The sequence below is a fragment of the Pseudophryne corroboree genome, chromosome 1 (genome assembly GCF_028390025.1).
Source record: "Pseudophryne corroboree isolate aPseCor3 chromosome 1, aPseCor3.hap2, whole genome shotgun sequence".
NCBI classification, from domain to species: domain Eukaryota; kingdom Metazoa; phylum Chordata; class Amphibia; order Anura; family Myobatrachidae; genus Pseudophryne; species Pseudophryne corroboree.
The window spans coordinates 1178161944-1178185556 of NC_086444.1; the positions used below are offsets into that span (position 1 = coordinate 1178161944).

General features: G+C 46.3%; 1 protein-coding gene across 3 annotated transcripts in view; it reads left to right on the forward strand.

Annotated features, from left to right (window-relative positions):
- RAB11FIP5 (RAB11 family interacting protein 5) overlaps window positions 1–23613 on the forward strand; it is an 87625-nt gene that overhangs the window by 39423 nt on the left and 24589 nt on the right. For all 3 annotated transcript variants that reach the window (XM_063925226.1, XM_063925231.1, XM_063925234.1), the window contains exons 3-4: window positions 3581–4035; window positions 18942–19602. In XM_063925226.1, coding sequence (XP_063781296.1) covers window positions 3581–4035; window positions 18942–19602 — 1116 coding nt within the window. The remainder of the gene's footprint in view (window positions 1–3580; window positions 4036–18941; window positions 19603–23613) is intronic.

Sequence of the window (23613 nt, forward strand, 5' to 3'; positions counted from 1 at the left end):
AGTCGATTGCTCGTTGGATTTGTAACAAAATTCAACTTGTACATTCTGTGGCAGGCCTGCCACAGCCTAAATCTGTTAAGGCCCATTCCGCAAGGAAGGTGGGCTCATCTTGGGCGGCTGCCCGAGGGGTCTCGGCATTACAACTCTGCCGAGCAGCTACGTGGTCAGGGGAGAACACGTTTGTAAATTTTTACAAATTTGATACCCTGGCAAAGGAGGACCTGGAGTTCTCTCATTCGGTGCTGCAGAGTCATCCGCACTCTCCCGCCCGTTTGGGAGCTTTGGTATAATCCCCATGGTCCTTTCAGGAACCCCAGCATCCACTTAGGACGATAGAGAAAATAAGAATTTACTTACCGATAATTCTATTTCTCGGAGTCCGTAGTGGATGCTGGGCGCCCATCCCAAGTGCGGATTATCTGCAATACTTGTACATAGTTATTGTTAACTAATTCGGGTTATTGTTTAGGAAGCCATCTTTCAGAGGCTCCTCTGTTATCATACTGTTAACTGGGTTTAGATCACAAGTTGTACGGTGTGATTGGTGTGGCTGGTATGAGTCTTACCCGGGATTCAAAATCCTCCCTTATTGTGTACGCTCGTCCGGGCACAGTACCTAACTGGAGTCTGGAGGAGGGTCATGGGGGGAGGAGCCAGTACACACCACCTGACCTGTAAAAGCTTTACTTTTGTGCCCTGTCTCCTGCGGAGCCGCTATTCCCCATGGTCCTTTCAGGAACCCCAGCATCCACTACGGACTCCGAGAAATAGAATTATCGGTAAGTAAATTCTTATTATTACCTGCACCCTGTGACCATTTACTGTAGTGTGTGATTTGTGTACTGCACAATAGGTCCAGCTTTTGTACTTGCAGTCCGGGAACACCTCCTATAATCCTCATTGGGCTGGATGTACTGGAGTCAGAGTCCGCCCCTAGATTGTAAGCTCCTTGGAGCAGGGCCCCCTTCCCTCCTGTTCTCCCAGCTCTCTTCCTTGCACTTTTAATTACAGCTCTCTTCTACTCAGTGACTGTCTATACCCGCATCTCCTCTCGCTCGTGACTGTTCATCTCTTCCATTGGCTGCCCGCCCCTAGTCGTATGACAACTACTCCTTTGCGTCATGAGCTCAGCTGTATTGTGTACCTAGAACTGTGCTGCTATTGGTTACCTGGGCTCTATTTTGGTTGTTTGTGATGACCAGTTCTGTATACCCTGTATTGTTCTAATGGGGCAGACGTATTAACCTGGAGAAGGCATAAGGAAGTGATAAACCAGTGATATGTGCAAGGTGATAATGCACCAGCCAATCAGATCCTAACTGTTAATTTACATATTGGAGCTGATTGGCTGGTGTGTTTATCACCTTGCACATATCACTGGTTTATCACTTCCTTATGCCTTCTCCAGGTTAATACATCTGCCCAAAATGTGTGTTAGTACGGCGCTGCAAAACACTTGTGGCGCCTTTTATAAAATTGTAATATTAATAATGTGCAGGATGCTGGCCGAACTCCAATGTTTTTAGTTTTTAATTTTTAAGGGACAGTCTTTTACAAGGCATAACCACGCCTTGTAAATGACTGTCCCTTTTATCGTCCATCGTCTTCTAAGTATTATGTTATTTATGGCGCACCAGCATATTCAACTGAGTATAAAACAAAACTTGGTAATGACAGACAAAGAGGTAAGTTTACCCTGCTCACATGCTTACTCTAGAGAAGTTTCCCAAACTCTGCCTTTGCAGTCCAGGTTTTAAGAATAGCCATGCTTGAGTCCAGATGGTTAAATCAAATAGATTGAGGAACCAATGAAGCCACCTGTGCGTAAGCGTGGATAGCCTTAAAACCTGGAATGGTGGAGTTTGGGCAACTCTGCTCTATAGGGTTCTTGGCGTATCCTCTCCTGTTGCTTGCATGGGCCACGACTTGCAGAGCTGGTTGCATCTGACATCTGATGCTAAATCAGAAGGGGTCGCCTTTTTTTCCAGCTGCATTTTGTGTGTAGGAGACTGGTCTCCTGTCATTCAGTGAAGGCGTGCGGGTTTACTCACCTCCCGGTGTTCATAACTGCACAGTTGAAACAAAATAGTCCCTGGCCCCCGATCCAGCCTAAGCATGCGCACCAATGAATTGGAAGGAGAAACGGGTGGCAGCCTAGATCTTCAAGGTTGTAGCCATGCCCCCATTGTGACGTGGTCAAGGACCTACAAAGCCTAGAACGTGGTACAGATGTGTCCTCTCACAGCCCTTCTCAGCGCACCAAGTCCTTTGCGAGACTGATTGCGCAGTGTGTTGCACAAATTAAACAATCTGATGCAACAAAACCCGCTGAACGAGAATGCACTCATTAATTTAATGTGCAGCATTTGTACACCTGTGTGAGAATGACGGTGAATCTGCATACAAAGTGCTGCAATGCAGAGGCTCTTTTTCACGCCAAGTTCCGTTGTGCTACATCTATGACTTTGTACGTATTCAAAACTAATTCCTGTACATTTCAAGTTGAAGCCCAGCATCTCCGGCACAGATTGAGCTGTGTTTTGCCGCGTGTGCGATGCAAATCAGACGCAGATTTAAAGGAACATCGCTCAGCGGTGCTTACACCGCATGGCAGTCTTGAGGCTTGGAGTATGAGAACACACGTGTAGTTGTAGTGGAACATGCATGATCTGCTTAGGACGACTCCTACAATTTGTTCCTCCCTCGGTGTCTCGCAGCCAAATTTATCTGCTAAGAACTGGTTTGGTTGCAGATATATATATTTTTTTTTTTTTTAAGGTATTTTATCCTGCAGTGTGCTATTAACTCTTCCCCTGCCTTGTACAGTAATGTAGGGGGACTGTATAGTAGAATAATTTAGACGTGTGTGATGGTTGGATCTGTTAAAGTGTATTATGTTTCATCAGCAGGCAGTCAGAATACCAATGGAACGTTAAGTATTTTTTCCATACTGCGAATCCTAACCATCTCCTTCCTCAGTCTATCCATATGTTCTCCCTCTCAATATAGCCTTAGCCTAACTGCCCCCCTAGTGCCTAAGCCAATCCCCAAAGCCAGTGCTTTTGGAATCTGTTGGGATTCCGCAGTATTCTGTCGGATCGTGACAGCATCCTATTGTAATGTCTGTCATACTTTCATGGACGTCTCTTATACTAGACGCCTAAATAAATATATGAATAGATTAGTAGATGTTAGAGTTACGACTATTTTTATTTAAAAATGAAAGTGATGATCGCTTTGGGCTCCAGAATATTCAGCTATAAAATTCTTGGACACTTCCTTCTTAAATAGCTTTTGCGTGTGCTGTAAAGTTATCTTTTGGTTATGTCTTGTGCTGATAAATGTGAGGTCCTTCTCCTGGTGTGGCCACAGTTGGTCTTGTGGTATCTCCAACATGTGCTGGAAGATGAACAAGCTCTGGCCATGAGATATCCAGACTGTCTAGGGAACTAAAGAAACTTTGTGCCTTTGTTGATCAAAGATTTGTGGTCTGGTTTCCACAGCAGCGTGTTATATGTAGCCATGAGAAGTGATGTCTTCTCCCCACCACTAACCCATGTGTTGTGCCCGTTTGTTGCAGGTGGTACAAGCTTCACTCGAAAACTGGAAAAAAGGAGAAAGAACGAGGAGAGATCCAGGTGTCCATCCAGTTTACGAGGAACAACCTGACGGCAAGCATGTTTGACCTCTCCGTCAAAGACAAGCCAAAGACGCCGTTCGGCAAGCTGAAGGACAAGATGAAAGTGAAAAAGCACTTCGATATGGAGTCCTCCTCGGCCATTGTCCCAAGCAGTGTTGGCCGTCTGGACAGTGATGAGGAGGATGAGAAAAAACCAAAGTTCAAGGCAGCTGCTTTCTTTAAAGGACGTCTGCGCAAGAGTTCCCTCACCAAGTCCAACACTTCTTTGGGGTCGGATAGCACCATCTCCTCCACAAGCGGCACTGCGCCCACTAGTGCTGGCATAACCATTAATCTGCCGGATGTCATCAAGAAACCCGCCGTCAGGAACAGCAGCCTGTCCACCGAGCCAACCGGTAAATACACGACTGTGTTAGGGACAAATTCAAAGTTGTACTCCTTTATCTAAAGTAGGGATTAGCTTCAGTTATTAGTGAATATCCTTAGAGTACTTAGACAACTTATATCTATGAGGTATGAAGCCTTCTAAAGACTGGAGAAATTGCCCATAACAACCAATGAGCTTCTAGCTACCATTTATCAAGTACAGTCTAAAAAAATGATATGTAGAAGTTGTGTTGGGGGCAACTACTCCTCTTGTCCACTTCTTCACTCTTTTTAGAAGGCTTTTTACACCTCCCACAGTACTAATGCACAATTTAAATTGTGGTGGGGGGCTTAGTCAGAGTTCGCCCTACGTGCGGGATGTCGTCCCAAATCGGCTGTGTTTTTCAAAGGGGCAGTCATTTGCAGTCCTAAACATGCCTTGTAAATGATTTTCCCTTTTTTAAAAAAACGGAAAGTTCTGCAGGCTTCCCGCAAATTGGGTTAACTCTGACTCCAGGATGTGTTTATCCCCTGGTGAGAATGCAGTCATGGTGTCGGGTATGTGGGGCAGATGTGAATGGTATCCGGTACAGATTAGTATCGTGGCTCCAAAGGTGGATTACATTAACTCCTGTTTCCGGTTTCAAAAGTTTATTTTCATTTTGCAGGTGCACAAAACATCCGATTTTCTTGTAGATTCTACTTTTTCTATATTCACTTCTCTTTTTTTTTTTTTTTTTGTATGGTTTTATTTAGGAGGCACTAAATTATAATGTCCTTTTATAATCTTGTACTAAACTAGTATTGGCTCTCTGCTGCCCTCTACAATTCAACTACGTGTACAGCAGGCAGAGGTCTCGCTCTGATATTTAACTCTCTGCATGCTTACATAAAGCAGCAGGTTTAACTGCAGAGGGGGCCGTTTTGTCATTGTGTAAATACTGTATAAGTAGGGATTCGCTGCTTTGTGTATCACAAAGCTGCTCAACTGTGACCGTGATCCCTAAACCAATCAAAGCTGTAAGGTTTCAGGATTAGTAGTTTGCCTTACATGTTACACATCTCCTGCTCTTCTATTAGAGGCCACCGCTGTAAGGATGAGGCATTAAAGCTCCATGAGGCTGCTGGTTGTTTATAAAGCCATGTCTCCTGATTAGTAGGAACAGGAGAAATGTTAGGGACTTTGGGGCGTTTGCAATTAGTTCAGTTTTTCTCTATCGTCCTAGTGGATGCTGGGGTTCCTGAAAGGACCATGGGGAATAGCGGCTCCGCAGGAGACAGGGCACAAAAGTAAAGCTTTCCGATCAGGTGGTGTGCACTGGCTCCTCCCCCTATGACCCTCCTCCAAGCCAGTTAGATTTTTGTGCCCGGCCGAGAAGGGTGCAATCTAGGTGGCTCTCCTAAAGAGCTGCTTAGAAAAGTTTAGCTTAGGTTTTTTATTTTACAGTGAGTCCTGCTGGCAACAGGATCACTGCAACGAGGGACTTAGGGGAGAAGAAGTGAACTCACCTGCGTGCAGGATGGATTGGCTTCTTGGCTACTGGACATCAGCTCCAGAGGGACGATCACAGGTACAGCCTGGATGGTCACCGGAGCCTTGCCGCCGGCCCCCTTGCAGATGCTGAAATAAGAAGAGGTCCAGAATCGGCGGCAGAAGACTCCTCAGTCTTCTAAAGGTAGCGCACAGCACTGCAGCTGTGCGCCATTTTCCTCTCAGCACACTTCACACGGCAGTCACTGAGGGTGCAGGGCGCTGGGAGGGGGGCGCCCTGGGAGGCAAATGAAAACCTATTTTGGCTAAAAATACCTCACATATAGCCTCCGGAGGCTATATGGAGATATTTAACCCCTGCCAGAATCCGTTAAGAGCGGGAGACGAGGCCGCCGAAAAAGGGGCGGGGCCTATCTCCTCAGCACACAGCGCCATTTTCCCTCACAGAAAGGCTGGAGGGAAGGCTCCCAGGCTCTCCCCTGCACTGCACTACAGAAACAGGGTTAAAACAGAGAGGGGGGGCACTAATTTGGCGTTAGAAATATATAAAAAAGATGCTATAAGGGAAAACACTTATATAAGGTTGTCCCTATATAATTATAGCGTTTTTGGTGTGTGCTGGCAAACTCTCCCTCTGTCTCTCCAAAGGGCTAGTGGGTCCTGTCCTCTATCAGAGCATTCCCTGTGTGTGTGCTGTGTGTCGGTACGTGTGTGTCGACATGTAGGAGGACGATGTTGGTGAGGAGGCGGAGCAATTGCCTGTAATGGTGATGTCACTCTCTAGGGAGTCGACACCGGAATGGATGGCTTATTTAGGGAATTACGTGATAATGTCAACACGCTGCAAGGTCGGTTGACGACATGAGACGGCCGACAAACAATTAGTACCGGTCCAGACGTCTCAAAAACACCGTCAGGGGTTTTAAAACGCCCCTTTACTTTAGTCGGTCGACACAGACACAGACAGGGACACTGAATCCAGTGTCGACGGTGAATAAACAAACGTATTCCTTATTAGGGCCACACGTTAAAGGCAATGAAGGAGGTGTTACATATTTCTGATACTACAAGTACCACAAAAGAGGGTATTATGTGGGATGTGAAAAAACTACTATAGTTTTTCCTGAATCAGATAAATTAAATAAAGTGTGTGATGATGCGTGGGTTCCCCCCGATAAAAAATTATGGGCGGTATACCCTTTCCCGCCAGAAGTTAGGGCGCGTTGGGAAACACCCCTTAGGGTGGATAAGGCGCTCACACGCTTATCAAAACAAGTGGCGGTACCGTCTATAGATAGGGCCGTCCTCAAGGACCAGCTGACAGGAGGCTGGAAAATATCATAAAAAGTATATACACACATACTGGTGTTATACTGCGACCAGCGATCGCCTCAGCCTGGATGTGCAGAGCTGGGGTGGCTTGGTCGGATTCCCTGACTAAAAATATTGATACCCTTGACAGGGACAGTATTTTATTGACTATAGAGCATTTAAAGGATGCATTTCTATATATGCGAGATGCACAGAGGGATATTTGCACTCTGGCATCAAGAGTAAATGCGATGTCCATAACTGCCAGAAGATGTTATGGACACGACAGTGGTCAGGTGATGCAGATTCCAAACGGCACAAAGGTGTATTGCCGTATAAAGGAAGAGGAGTTATTTGGGGTCGGTCCATCGGACCTGGTGGCCACGGCAACTGCTGGAAAATCCACCGTTTTTACCCTAAGTCACATCTCTGCAGAAAAAGACACCGTCTTTTCAGCCTCAGTCCTTTCGTCCCTATAAGATCATATCTGCCCAGGGATAGAGGAAAGGGAAGAAGACTGCAGCAGGCAGCCCATTCCCAGGAACAGAAGCGTTCCACCGCTTCTGACAAGTTCTCAGCATGGCGCTGAGACCGTACAGGACCCCTGGATCCTACAAGTAGTATCCCAGGGGTACAGATTGGAATGTCGAGACGTTTCCCCTTCGCAGGCTCCTGAAGTCTGCTTTACCAAGGTCTCCCTCCGACAAGGAGGCAGTATGGGAAAATATTCACAAGCTGTATTCCCAGCAGGTGATAATTAAATTACCCCTCCTACTACAAGAAAAGGGGTATTATTCCACACTATATTGTGGTACTGAAGCCAGAAGGCTAGGTGAGACTTATTCTAAATCTAAAAAATTTTTGAACACTTACAAAGGTTCAAATCAAGATGGAGTCACTCAGAGCAGTGATAACGAAATGCTTACCTCTATGTCCCAAATTTGCCCTTCTCACTAAGGGTACCTCAGGTTCGTGGTGCAGAACTGTCACTATCAGTTTCAGACGCTGCCGTTTGGATTGTCCACGGCACCCCGGGTCTTTACTAAGGTAATGGCCGAAATGATGATTCTTCTTCGAAGAAAAGGCGTCTTAATTATCCCTTACTTGGACGATCTCCTGATAAGGGCATAGTCCAGGGAACAGTTGGAGGTAGGAGTAGCACTATCTCGGATACTGCTACAACAGCACGGGTGGATTCTAAATATTCCAAAATCGCAGCTGATCCCGACGACACGTCTGCTGTGCCTAGGGATGATTCTGGACACAGTCCAGAAAAAGGTGTTTCTCCCGAAAGAGAAAGCCAGGGAGTTATCCGAACTAGTCAGGAACCTCCTAAAAACAGTGCATCATTGCACAAGGGTCCTGGTAGAAAATGGTGGCTTCCTACGAAGCAATTCCATTCGGCAGATTTCACGCAAGAACTTTTCAGTGGGATCTGCTGGACAAATGGTCCGGATCGCATCTTCAGATGCATCAGCGGATAACCCTATATCCAAGGACAAGGGTGTCTCTCCTGTGGTGGTTATAGAGTGCTCATCTTCTAGAGGGCCGCAGATTCGGCATTCAGGATTGGATGCTGGTGACCACGGAGCCCAGCCCGAGAGGCTGGGGAGCAGTCACACAAGGAAAAAATTTCCAGGGAGTGTGATCAAGTCTGGAGACTTTTCTCCACATAAATATACTGGAGCTAAGGGTAAATTTATAATGCTCTAAGCTTAGCAAGACCTCTGCTTCAAGGTCAGCCGGTATTGATCCAGTGGGAAAAACATCACGGCAGTCGCCCACGTAAACAGACAGGGCGACACAAGAAGCAGGAGGGCAATGGCAAAAACTGCAAGGACTTTTCGCTGGGCGGAAAATCATGTGATAGCACTGTCAGCAGTGTTTCATCCCGGGAATGGAAACTGGGAAGCAGACTTCCTCAGCAGGCACGACCTCCACCCGGGAGAGTGGAAACTTCATCGGGAAGTTTTTTCCACATGATTGTAAACCGTTGGGAAATACCAAAGGTGGACATGATGGCGTCCCGTCTGAACAAAAAACGGGACAGGTATTGCGCCAGGTCAAGAGACCCTCAGGCAATAGCTGTGGACGTTCTGGTAACACCGTGGGTGTACCAGTCGGTGTATGTGTTCCCTCCTCTGCTTCTCATACCTAAGGTGCTGAGAATTATAAGACGTAGAGGAGTAAGAACTATACTCATGGCTCCGGATTGGCCAAGAAGGACTTGGTACCCGGAACTTCAAGAGATGTTTACAGAGGTCTTATGGCCTCTGCCGCTAAGAAGGGACTTGCTTCAGCAAGTACCATGTCTGTTCCAAGACTTACCGCAGCTGCGTTTGTTGGCATGGCGGTGGAACGCCGGATCCTAAGGGAAAAAGGCATTCCGGAAGAGGTCATTCCTACCCTGGTCAAAGCCAGAAAGGAGGTGACCGCACAACATTATCACCACATGTGGCGAAAATATGTTGCGTGGTGTGAGGCCAGGAAGGCCCCACAAAGAAATTTCAACTCGGTCGATTCCTGCATTTCCTGCAAACAGGAGTGTCTATGGGCCTCAAATTGGGGTCCATTAAGGTTCAAATTTCGGCCCTGTCAATTTTCTTCCAGAAAGAATTGGCTTCAGTTCCTGAAGTCCAGAACTTTGTCAAGGGAGTATTGCATATACAACCCTCTTTTGTGCCTCCAGTGGCACTGTGGGATCTCAACGTAGTTCTGGGATTCTTCAAATCACATTGGTTTAAAACCAGTCAAATCTGTGGATTTGAAGCATCTCACATGAAAAGTGACCATGTTCTTGGCCCTGGCCTGGACCAGGCGAGTGTCAAATTGGTGGTTTTTTTCTCAAAAAAGCCCATATTTGTTTGTCCATTCGGACAGGGCAGAGCTGCGGACTCGTCCCCAGTTCTCTCCCTAAGGTGGTGTCAGTGTTTCACCTGAACCGGCTTATTGTGGTGCCTTGCACCTACTAGGGACTTGGAGGACTCCAAGTTGCTAGATGTTGTCAGGGCCCTGAAAATATAGGTTCCAGGACGGCTGGAGTCAGGAAAACTGACTTGCTGTTATCCTGTATGCACCCAACAAACTGGGTGCTCTTGCTTTTAAGCAGACTATTGCTAGTTGGATGTGTAATACAATTCAGCTTGCACATTCTGTGGCAGGCCTGCCACAGCCAAAATATGTAAATGCCCATTCCACAAGGAAGGTGGGCTCATCTTGGGCGGCTGCCCGAGGGGTCTCGGCTTTACAACTTTGCCGAGCGGTTATTTAGTCAGGGGCAAACACGTTTGTAAAATCCTACAAATTTGATACCCTGGCTAAGGAGGACCTGGAGTTCTCTCATTCGGTGCTGCAGAGTCATCCGCACTCTCCCGCCCGTTTGGGAGCTTTGGTATAATCCCCATGGTCCTTTCAGGAACCCCAGCATCCACTAGGACGATAGAGAAAATAAGAATTTACTTACCGATAATTCTATTTCTCTATCGTCCTAAGTGGATGCTGGGGTTCCTGAAAGGACCATGGGGAATAGCGGCTCCGCAGGAGACAGGGCACAAAAAAGTAAAGCTTTACTAGGTCAGGTGGTGTGCACTGGCTCCTCCCCCTATGACCCTCCTCCAGACTCCAGTTAGATTTTGTGCCCGAACGAGAAGGGTGCAATCTAGGTGGCTCTCCTAAAGAGCTGCTTAGAGAAAGTTTAGTTTAGGTTTTTTTCTTTACAGTGAGTCCTGCTGGCAACAGGATCACTGCAACGTGGGACTTAGGGGGAAAGTAGTAAACTCACCTGCATGCAGAGTGGATTTGCTGCTTGGCTACTGGACACCATTAGCTCCAGAGGGATCGAACACAGGCCCAGCCGTGGAGTCCGGTCCCGGAGCCGCGCCGCCGACCCCCTTGCAGATGCTGAAGCGTGAAGAGGTCCGGAAACCGGCGGCTGAAGACTCCTCAGTCTTCATAAGGTAGCGCACAGCACTGCAGCTGTGCGCCATTTTCCTCTCAGCACACTTCACTGGGCAGTCACTGAGGGTGCAGAGCGCTGGGGGGGGGCGCTCTGAGAGGCAAATATAAACCTTATACAAGGCTAAAAATACCTCACATATAGCCCATAGGGGCTATATGGAGATATTTAACCCCTGCCTGACTGGAAAAATAGCGGGAGAAGAACCCGCCGAAAAAGGGGCGGGGCCTATCTCCTCAGCACACGGCGCCATTTTCTGTCACAGCTCCGCTGGTCAGAACGGCTCCCAGGTCTCTCCCCTGCACTGCACTACAGAAACAGGGTAAAACAGAGAGGGGGGGCACATTAATGGCTATATATATATATATTAAAGCAGCTATAAGGGAGCACTTAATATAAGGATATCCCTTGTATATATAGCGCTTTGTGGTGTGTGCTGGCAGACTCTCCCTCTGTCTCCCCAAAAGGGCTAGTGGGTCCTGTCTTCATTAGAGCATTCCCTGTGAGTTTGCGGTGTGTGTCGGTACGTGGTGTCGACATGTATGAGGACGATATTGGTGTGGAGGCGGAGCAATTGCCAAATATGCAGATGTCACCCCCCAGGGGGTCGACACCAGAATGGATGCCTTTATTTGTGGAATTACGTGATGGTTTATCTTCCCTTAAACAGTCAGTTGAGGACATGAGGCGGCCGGACAATCAATTAATGCCTGTCCTGGCGCCTCAAACACCGTCAGGGGCTGTAAAACGCCCTTTGCCTCAGTCGGTCGACACAGACCCAGACACGGGCACTGATTCCAGTGACGACGGTAGAAATTCAAACGTATTTTCCAGTAGGGCCACACGTTATATGATTTTGGCAATGAAGGAGACGTTACATTTAGCTGATACTACAGATACCGTAAAACAGGGTATTATGTATGGTGTGAAAAAACTACAAACAGTTTTTCCTGAATCAGAAGAATTAAATGACGTGTGTGATGAAGCGTGGGTTGCTCCTGATAAAAAGTTGATAATTTCAAAAAAGTTATTGGCATTATACCCTTTCCCGCCAGAGGTTAGGGCGCGCTGGGAAACACCCCCTAAGGTGGACAAGGCGCTCACACGCTTATCCAAACAAGTGGCGTTACCCTCTCCTGAGATGGCCGCACTTAAGGATCCATCAGATAGAAAGATGGAAGTTATTCAAAAGAATATATACACACATGCAGGTGTTATACTACGACCAGCTATAGCAACTGCCTGGATGTGCAGTGCTGGAGTAGTTTGGTCAGAATCCCTGATTGAAAATATTGATACCCTAGATAGGGACAATGTTTTACTGTCGTTAGAACAAATAAAGGATGCATTTATCTATATGCGTGATGCACAGAGGGATATTTGCACACTGGCATCTCGGGTGAGTGCTATGTCCATTTCAGCCAGAAGAGCCTTATGGACACGACAGTGGACAGGCGATGCGGATTCAAAACGTCACATGGAGGTTTTGCCGTATAAAGGGGAGGAGTTATTTGGAGTTGGTCTATCAGACTTGGTGGCCACGGCTACTGCCGGGAAATCCACTTTTTTACCTCAAGTCACTCCCCAACAGAGAAAGGCACCGACCTTTCAACCGCAGCCTTTTCGCTCCTACAAAAATAAGAGAGCAAAGGGCTTGTCGTACCTGCCACGAGGCAGAGGAAGAGGGAAGAGACACCAACAGGCAGCTCCTTCCCAGGAACAGAAGCCCTCCCCGGCTCCTGCAAAAACCTCAGCATGACGCTGGGGCCTCTCAAGCGGACTCGGGGACAGTGGGGGGCCGTCTCAAAAATTACAGCGCGCAGTGGGCTCACTCGCAGGTAGACCCCTGGATCCTGCAGATAATATCTCAGGGGTACAGGTTGGAATTAGAGACGGATCCTCCTCATCGTTTCCTGAAGTCTGCCTTACCAACCGTCTCTTCCGAAAGGGAGAGGGTGTTGGAAGCCATTCACAAGCTGTACGCTCAGCAGGTGATAGTCAAAGTACCCCTATTACAACAAGGAAAGGGGTATTATTCCACTCTATTTGTGGTACCGAAGCCGGATGGCTCGGTAAGGCCTATTCTAAATCTGAAGTCCTTGAACCTCTACATAAAAAAGTTCAAGTTCAAGATGGAGTCACTCAGAGCAGTGATAGCGAACCTGGAAGAAGGGGACTTTATGGTATCCTTGGACATCAAGGATGCGTATCTACACGTTCCGATTTACCCCGCACACCAGGGGTACCTCAGGTTCATTGTTCAAAACTGTCACTATCAGTTTCAGACGCTGCCGTTCGGATTGTCCACGGCGCCTCGGGTCTTTACCAAGGTAATGGCCGAGATGATGATTCTTCTTCGAAGAAAAGGCGTATTAGTTATCCCATACTTGGACGATCTCCTAATAAGGGCAAGGTCCAGAGAACAGCTGGAGACAGCTTTAGCACTATCTCAAGAGGTGCTAAGACAACACGGGTGGATTCTGAATATTCCAAAATCCCATTTAATCCCGACAACTCGTCTGCTGTTCCTAGGAATGATTCTGGACACGGTTCAGAAAAAGGTTTTCCTTCCAGAGGAAAAAGCCAAGGAGTTATCCGATCTGGTCAGGAACCTCCTAAAACCAGGAAAAGTGTCAGTACATCAATGCACAAGAGTCCTGGGAAAAATGGTGGCTTCTTACGAAGCAATTCCATTCGGCAGATTCCATGCAAGAATATTCCAAAGGGATCTGTTGGACAAATGGTCAGGGTCGCATCTGCAGATGCACCTGCGAATAACCCTGTCACCAAAGACAAGGGTGTCACTTCTGTGGTGGTTGCAGAAGGCTCACCTATTAGAAGGCCGCAGATTCGGCATTCAGGATTGGATCCTGGTGACCACGGACGCCAGCCTGAGAGGCTGGGGAGCAGTCACACAAGGAAGAAACTTCCAGGGAGTATGGACGAGTCTGGAAAAGTATCTTCACATAAACATTCTGGAACTAAGAGCAATCTACAATGCTCTAAGCCAGGCGGAACTTCTCCTGCAAGGAAAGCCGGTGTTGATTCAGTCGGACAACATCACGGCGGTCGCCCATGTAAACAGGCAGGGCGGCACAAGAAGCAGGAGTGCAATGGCAGAAGCTGCCAAGATTCTTCGCTGGGCGGAGAATCACGTGATAGCACTGTCAGCAGTGTTCATCCCGGGCGTGGACAACTGGGAAGCAGACTTCCTCAGCAGACACGATCTTCATCCGGGAGAGTGGGGTCTACATCCAGAAGTCTTCAACATGTTAATAGACCGTTGGGAAAGACCAATTGTAGACATGATGGCGTCTCGCCTCAACAAGAAACTGGACAAATATTGCGCCAGGTCAAGAGATCCACAGGCAATAGCTGTGGACGCACTGGTAACTCCTTGGGTGTACCAGTCAGTGTATGTGTTTCCTCCTCTGCCGCTCATACCAAAGGTATTGAAGATCATACGGCAAAGAAGAGTAAGAACAATACTAGTGGTTCCGGATTGGCCGAGAAGGACTTGGTATCCGGAACTTCAAGAGATGCTCACGGACGAACCGTGGCCTCTACCTCTGAGAAGGGACCTGCTACAGCAGGGTCCCTGTCTTTTTCAAGACTTACCGCGGCTGCGTTTGACGGCATGGCGGTTGAACGCCAGATCCTAAAAGGGAAAGGCATTCCAGAAGAAGTCATTCCTACCTTGATTAAGGCACGGAAGGAAGTCACCGTGAAACATTATCACCGCATTTGGCGAAAATATGTAGCGTGGTGCGAGGATCGGAGGGTTCCGACGGAGGAATTCCAACTGGGTCGTTTCCTACATTTCCTGCAATCAGGATTATCTATGGGTCTCAAATTGGGATCCATTAAGGTTCAAATTTCGGCCCTGTCAATATTCTTCCAAAAAGAATTGGCCTCTGTCCCTGAGGTCCAGACTTTTGTCAAGGGAGTACTGCATATACAGCCTCCTGTGGTGCCTCCGGTGGCACCGTGGGATCTAAATGTAGTTTTAGATTTCCTCAAATCCCATTGGTTTGAACCATTGAAAAAGGTGGATTTGAAATATCTCACATTGAAAGTGACTATGTTACTAGCCCTGGCCTCTGCCAGGAGAGTATCTGAATTGGCGGCTTTATCTTATAAAAGTCCTTATCTAATCTTCCATTCGGATAGGGCAGAACTGCGGACTCGTCCGCATTTTCTCCCTAAAGTGGTATCAGCATTTCATCTGAACCAACCTATTGTGGTGCCTGCGGCCACTAGCGACTTGGAGGACTCCAAGTTGTTGGACGTTATCAGAGCCTTAAAAATATACATTGCAAGGACGGCTGGAGTCAGAAAATCTGACTCGCTGTTTATATTGTATGCACCCAACAAGTTGGGCGCACCTGCTTCTAAGCAGTCGATTGCTCGTTGGATTTGTAACACAATTCAACTTGCACATTCTGTGGCAGGCCTGCCACAGCCTAAAACTGTAAAAGCCCACTCCACAAGGAAGGTGGGCTCATCTTGGGCGGCTGCCCGAGGGGTCTCGGCATTACAACTCTGCCGAGCAGCTACGTGGTCGGGGGAGAACACGTTTGTAAAATTTTACAAATTTGATACCCTGGCAAAGGAGGACCTGGAGTTCTCTCATTCGGTGCTGCAGAGTCATCCGCACTCTCCCGCCCGTTTGGGAGCTTTGGTATAATCCCCATGGTCCTTTCAGGAACCCCAGCATCCACTTAGGACGATAGAGAAAATAAGAATTTACTTACCGATAATTCTATTTCTCGGAGTCCGTAGTGGATGCTGGGCGCCCATCCCAAGTGCGGATTATCTGCAATACTTGTACATAGTTATTGTTAACTAATTCGGGTTATTGTTAAGGAGCCATCTTTAAGAGGCCCTTTCTGTTGTCATACTGTTAACTGGGTTTAGATCACAAGTTGTACGGTGTGATTGGTGTGGCTGGTATGAGTCTTACCCGGGATTCAAAATGCCTCCCTTATTGTGTATGCTCGTCCGGGCACAGTACCTAACTGGAGTCTGGAGGAGGGTCATAGGGGGAGGAGCCAGTGCACACCACCTGACCTAGTAAAGCTTTACTTTTTTGTGCCCTGTCTCCTGCGGAGCCGCTATTCCCCATGGTCCTTTCAGGAACCCCAGCATCCACTACGGACTCCGAGAAATAGAATTATCGGTAAGTAAATTCTTATTTTCTCGGAGTCCGTAGTGGATGCTGGGCGCCCATCCCAAGTGCGGATTATCTGCAATACTTGTACATAGTTACAAAAATCGGGTTATTATTGTTGTGAGCCATCTTTTCAGAGGCTCCGCTGTTATCATACTGTTAACTGGGTTTAGATCACAAGTTGTACGGTGTGATTGGTGTGGCTGGTATGAGTCTTACCCGGGATTCAAAATTCCTCCCTTATTGTGTACGCTCGTCCGGGCACAGTACCTAACTGGCTTGGAGGAGGGTCATAGGGGGAGGAGCCAGTGCACACCACCTGATCGGAAAGCTTTACTTTTGTGCCCTGTCTCCTGCGGAGCCGCTATTCCCCATGGTCCTTTCAGGAACCCCAGCATCCACTACGGACTCCGAGAAATAGAATTATCGGTAAGTAAATTCTTATTTTTTGCCTACGTGAAAAAAACTGAGCTTTCTCGCTATTTTTGCAATATTGTCGCTAGGTGAAAAATGCGTCAGGGGCTTAAAACACGTGGATCAGCGAGTCCACTTGTCTTCCGTCAAATGCGGGCCATTTTCGCCGATTTTTTTTTTTTTTTTTTTTTTTTTTTAGGCATTTTTTTCGCCAATTCCTTTTCACTTAATAAAAGAAGGTGAAAATGGCTTCAAAACTGCTGAAAACGGCCCTAAATGAATACGAGTGGGGCGAATTCATTAGCTCCGAAATGTAATCGGAACTAATTGCATACGCCCCTATATGAGCAAAGTTAATACATATCCTGAAATGCAGAACAATTGGGCTGTTTGGGAATGTGTACTGGATGTACTACTGCTTTAGCTCATGGAGACACCAGTGCACTTTAAGCCAGAGATTGGTTTAACGCACAGGTTCTCAAACGCTGTCCTCAGGACCCCACACAGTGCATGTTTTGCAGGTAACCCAGCAGGTGCACAGGTGTATTAATTACTCACTGACACATTTTAAAAGGTCCGCAGGTGGAGCTAATTATTTCACTTGTGATTCTGTGAGGAGACCTGCAAAACATGCACCATGTGGGGTCCTGAGGACCGAGTTTGAGAACCTGAGCTGTATTTCATAGGTTCTCAAACTCGGTCCTCAGGACCCCACACAGTGCATGTTTTGCAGGTAACCCTGCAGGTGCACAGGTGTATTAATTACTCACTGACACATTTTAAAAGGTCCGCAGGTGGAGCTAATTATTTCACTTGTGATTCTGTGAGGAGACCTGCAAAACATGCACCGTGTGGGGTCCCGAGGACCGAGTTTAAGAACCTGTGGTTTAACGTCCTGTACTGCGTTTCCGAGCCCTTGCTGGGGGGGGGTGGGGTCATTTATGATGAAACCGTTTTTCCATGAGCATCCCCATCTATTCATCACGTATCTATGTGACCGATCGCCAGCTCTGCGTCCAGTCAGGTGCAGCCAGCCCTCTCAGTGTGTTTACGGATTGTACAAAGTGATGCAGAGTGTTAGTGACGTGTATATCAAGCTGATAGCACAACGTCCAGGGCTCGTCATCCCTGCAAGATCCAAATATGTGGTTTCCAGGGATGTGTTCAGGAATCCGCACAGACAGGAGTGTGGGGGGTGCAGTAAGGGGTCTCTGTGGCCAAACACATCCATATTTTCCCCCTTTATTACACAGAGACTCCCTCCTCCCTGGGATATTGATTCCACTCTCTTCATGGTAAGCGATGAACAGATAATTGACCTTTTTATTAGGTCTCAGAATGTAGTTGTTTATAGTTACCGTAATGTGCATAATAAACCACACGCCGGGAAGCGGTTTATAGGTCACTGAAGACTTTTTTATTTATTAACTGGTTACTTATATAGTGCGCACATGTTAAGCAATGCTTTACGGAGGCTATTTGGTCCTTCGCGTCAGCCCCTGTCCCCAGTGGAGCTTACAATCTGTATTCCTTATCCCACAAAGGCACGCTATGGTTAATTGTATTTGTCCAAATTCAATCAACCTACCGGTATGTTATTGGATCGTGGGAGTAAACTGTAGTACATGGGAGAACATGCAAACTCCACACAGATCGGGCTCTGGAGGGAACAATATTCAAGATCTCAGTGCTGTAAATCAGTAATGTTAATCACTACGCCAACCGTGCGGTTTAATGTAATCACCTTGTGTCCATGGAATGACAACACAGCAGCCACACTTGTGTATTTATTGTATGCAGCACAGACCTGCTCTGAGATGCTTTATTAAGGGTGGGTTTTGCCCCTTAAAGTTTACACACCACCCCAGCACCAATGTTTACAGTTATAATGTTCTACGAAACCCCCAGTTCAGGAGATCATCCAGCACAGTATTAGTGTTGGAGAATAACCACAGATATCCATCATCCTATTCAGTTGTTGGGTTACCCTCTCTTTCTACATCGTAACGGCCAACAGGGGCTTTCACACCAAAACCAAAGCAAAAAATTGTGGTGAGACGTGACCAGGGGGATGCGGTTATGTGACCGCCAGTCCCAATACCGACGCCGGGATCCCGACATCTGAAAATCCCGCCGGTCGGCATGCCAACCAGCAGGGACTATTCCCCCTCGTGGGTGTCCATGACACCCATAGAGTGAGAATGGAACCTGTGGTGAACGCAGCGATCCACCGAGCCTGCTGCATGGCGAGTGCAGCGAGCACGCAAGGGGCTTGGTCGCGCTCGCCCTTCCCGCCAGTCATGTAACAGCCGGGATCCTGCCGTCTGTATTGTGACCGGTGTTCTCCTGACCACCGGTCACACCTACCCAACCCTGACCAGGTGGGCTCTATAGCATGGACAAAGCTGCATGAAGCACCAGGGTCTTCTAGATTTCATATCTGTAACCCGTTACTACTTGTGATAAATGCTGAGACTGATGGGCTGCTTGTGGTCAGGTGCATGCGGGTAGAAATAAGTTGCTGTAATACCATTCCTATAGAGTTGAAATCTAATGTTACACTTGTCCTGTTGGGTCGTGTCTCCTTTCTCAGTTAACATCCATGAAGCTTCTCCCAGGATGACGCACAAGAGGGCCTTCAGCGACGAGGTTAGCCAACTCAAATTATTCCCAGAACCAAAGGCCGTGCAAAACCTGAAGCCAGATAGCAGCCCGATCTCCAAGTCGTCTTTGTGCATAAATGGGAGCCATGTCTACACAGAAGTGCCTCTTCCCAAGCCACCCGTGTCTCTGGAGAAAGCTGCACCTGCCTCCAAGTCCTTTCAGAACATTGTAAAGAAAGCGGACGAGGCCGCAGTGCCTGAAGTAACTCGGGGACCGGTCCACACTTTAGAGAAAGTGGGGCACAAGTCAACAGGCCTTTCTATATCTGCTGAAGGGGAAATGGTCTCCTCAAAAGCGGTGGCGGCCTCACAGAAGCCAAAGAACGACCAGGTCCTCGTGGATTCCAAGCCTGTCCAAATCACGTCACCCATGGTATTTACTGCGGATCTGTCAAAGATTAAAGTTCAGGAAGCGAAGACAAAAGAAGAGAAGCCCGCGGCCATTGTCCAGCAGGGATCTGGGAAGAGTCAGTCCAGCCAAAAGAATCTCACGGAGACCTCACCTCAAGTGCCTTCAAGCTCTGAAGAGAGGGGGAAGGTCGGCAGCTGGTTTGGTTCTAAAGACACTAAGGAGACTCCACCGAAACCAAGGTGAGTAGATGGTCTTGCTACTTGTACGGTTTAAAAAACCATGTCATGTGATGATGCCCGTAGGGGGGGGGGGGGGGGGGGGTCAATTATAAAGTTGGGATGTTTGGGTACTAATATAGGATGATTCCACAGTGTGTAGATCCAGCCTGTAGATGTCTGTAGAAACCCTTATGGATAAAAATCTAAAACTCTTTAATATTCAAACACTTTAAAAAAGAAAAACATTTTTTTATCCAATGTACTGTTTCCCCAGAATAGTTTAGGATTGACCCAAAGGATTACTCAAAGCTGGATTTTAATTCCAATGGCCAAAGTACCAAAGGATGGGATAATACCTGTACAGCTGGTGTAACAAAGCTGCAAGCACATAGCGGGAAAATTTGCTAAGATGGGAGTTCTATTTAAGATGGGATGTTGTCCATAGCAACCAATCCGATTCCAGGTAAATAAATGAGAAGTAGAATCTGATTGGTTGCTATGAGTAACATCCCATCTTAAATAGAACTCCCATCTTAGTAAATTTACCCCATAGTCTCAGCGCATTGTAAGGTTCCCAACTCTGAATCCGAAGATTGAGTTGCGTCAACACCCAATCATCAACCTAGCGGAATTGTTTGTGAGTGATCAGCTCCGCACCTGACGGACTTGGCATGCGGTCACTGAGTTTAGTAGGACGGGGGTGGGGGGTGTATTTGAGGTTCTTAGATTTGTGGTTATATATATATATATATATATATATATATATATATATATATATATATATATATATATATCTCTATATCATAATAACCAATAGGAGTATGTTATTCGATACAGTAAAACACAAGAATTTATATGGTAAAATTACATTATTAAGCACGACTTCTATCCTTCAGAGAAGGTTAAATATGTGAAGCACAGGCGTGTTAGCTATTGTGATCACACATCCCAGGCACTTGGGAGGACACAGTAACTGGAATACTCCTATAGTACAACCAGTGGTGTCTCCTTGTAGATGGTTTTGCTGAACATTTCAGTTCTTTATAACCAACTAACCTTTTCCACAGACTTGCTGTTTATGAAAGTGAATGTTGGGAGGGAAAAGTGGCCCAGGAGCAGGAAGCGTAGGTTCTATGATGCTGGTCAGACTGGCACTGTGGGGCAGATTTATTAAGCCTGGTGAAGTGATAAAGTGGAAGATGATAAAGGACCAGCCAGTCAGCTCCGAACTGTCATTTTTCAAACCCAGCCTGTAACATGGAAGTAAGGATCTGATTGGCTGATCCTTTATCATCTTCCACTTTATCACTTCACCAAGCTATTTAAATCTGCTCCTGAGTGTGTTGTATCTTCCCCCATATGTATTCAATTTTTTATAATTAAGCACCCCCCTCTCAGTTGCTGATTGGCTCCTCCTGCTTCATACTCTTCTTTTACTTGAGGGTGTAGCAATAGTTAGGTCCCCTAAGTGATTTCCTTTGTGCATTTTGGTGGTCTGTGATGATTACTATTGTACAGATCCATGTGCCATCGCTATTTCCACCGATGATGGGAGTTGTTCTGGAACGGTTTCCAGGACAGACACTATTCCTTGTTCTCGGTCATCCATAGGGGGACACTGGGATCAGGTTACGATGGGGTATAGACAGGGTCCATGGAAATGCTGCATGCAGCGTTCCTATAGCATAATTGCTCTCCGCTGAGAGCGGACTGATCTCTCTGAACTTGCATGGCGAGTGTTCTGTACAATTCGTCCGAAGTATTTTTAACCACTTTGCTGGAACATTTTGTACGTTTTGTGGTGTTCTCGTTTTCTTTACTGGAAAAGTACTTTTTCCCTTTCCATCCTCTCTTCTCACAGGACAATCTCCCACTTTATTTTTTCAATGTGGAGTGTATCACGTTTATTCTGTTCGCATCGATTTACAGTACAGGTTGAGTATCCCTTATCCAAAATGCTTGGGACCAAAGGTATTTTGGATATCGGATTTTTCCGTATTTTGGAATAATTGCATACCATAATGAGATATCATGGTGATGGGACCTAAATCTAAGCATAGAATGCATTTATGTTTCATATACACCTTATACACACAGCCTGAAGGTAATTTTAGACAATATTTTTTATAACTTTGTGCATTAAACAAAGTTTGTGTACATTGAGCCATCAAAAAACAAAGGTTTCACTATCTCACTACCACTCAAAAAAGTCCGTATTTCGGAATATTCCGTATTTCGGAATATTTGGATATGGGATACTCAACCTGTATTATAATCCAATTGGCCATGTCCCCATATTACTACTCACCATAAGTGGTCAAAATGTCTGGAAAAAATCACGATTTAACATGATAGAATGTGGATCGGAAAGAACAGTCGTCCCAAAGATTAAGCAAAGTTTCCTCTGTTGCCCCTAGCAACCAATCGGATGCTGTCTATCATTTCTTTCTCTGTTGCCTTTTAGCAAATGATAGCCAGCATCTGGTTGGTTGCTATGTGTAACATCACCAATTATCTGTTTTAGAAGCTTTATTAAATTTACCCCAGACTACGAAGTCCCCCGCCCAATGTGTGATCACATATCGGCCATTCTGCTGATGGAATTGATGCAGACACTTGATATCTGGGTGACATCAGCTGGAGAGGAGAGAACTGACTAACGTGGCATTATGTGGTGCTCTCTGATTACTGTACACTATATTCTTCATGAATCCATTGAAGTACGTGTTCATATTTTGCAAGTGACCTGTTGGGTCATACGTCTGTGTTTGGTCTGGCTCGGGCTCTGTGGTTACAGGGGGCGTACGGAGTGCAGCTTTCTCTCCCTACCCGCTAATGTGTCCATTCCCCTCTGTCACACTGACCGTATCTCTGTCTTCTGATCAACATCTGATCTTCCAGGTGATTATTGTTATTCTACGTCACCACATAGATCTGACATAAGCAGCTGAGCACGCAGTCTGTTGCAGCGCTCCGATACTTACATTAGGTCTGGTTGCGTCAACAGCAGCCTCTCTGATTGGCTGCCAACTTTCTACCAGGTAGCAGAATTATCGGAGAGATTTTGGAAAGGCTGAGAAACATCTGATAGATAGGTCTATAGAATGTTTTTATTATCATTTATAATGTTACATGTCCGTTCATTTTGCATACTGTGTATATCGGGCTGTGCCGTGGTACATTAGTGTGTATTTTGTAAAAGCTGACTCTGGAACTCCGTTGCGCCCATATTGGTTGCATGGAAGATACATTCTATGATAGAATCATTGTACAGTGTGTATTGGTATAGGTAGTTATTTCGCAATGACAGTATAAGGGCCCCTACAGTCTAGGTGACCATGTCTTACACTGAATAGGACACTAACCTCAGTAGATTCTCATTGTGTGCAGTAAAAGTAGTGTAACATTATTTTCATTTGTGTGGGACATCAGTGGTCACCGTTACAGTGCCGTTCCTGTGGTATACCGCTACATGTGGCATTAATAGACATTTCTAGATTACTGCAGATAAAAGGACATTAAAATCACACAAACGTTCAGTTCTGTGATTGACATTATTATAAATGGAATTAATACATTCTAATAAAAACAACCTGGGACTAGTGGGTTTTGTCTAACAAAACCTCTGAACTCCATAGAAAATAGTTGTGATTTAAATGAACATGGTGCTGACCTATTATAGGAGGCCAGGTACCATAGTATCCGGTCTTTAGGCCAACAGTAAAAAGGTCGACATGGCCAGAAAGTTGACACAGCATATGGTCGACATGAGTTTTTCATGTGGTGTGTTTTTTTGTTTGTTTGTTTTTTTGTTAACTTTTTCCTACTTTTGCCATCCAGTTGGACTATGATTGAGAACGGTAGCCTTGCCTGAAGCATGGCGACCAAAGCGGTGCATTAATTGGGGGGTCCATGTGCTAAAAGTTAAAAAATGTACTTCTTAAAAAAAAAACAAAAAAACTTATGTCGACCATTTTCACGTTGACCTTTTACTTGTGTTGACCTTGTGCAAGTTGAACTTTGGGGTCGACC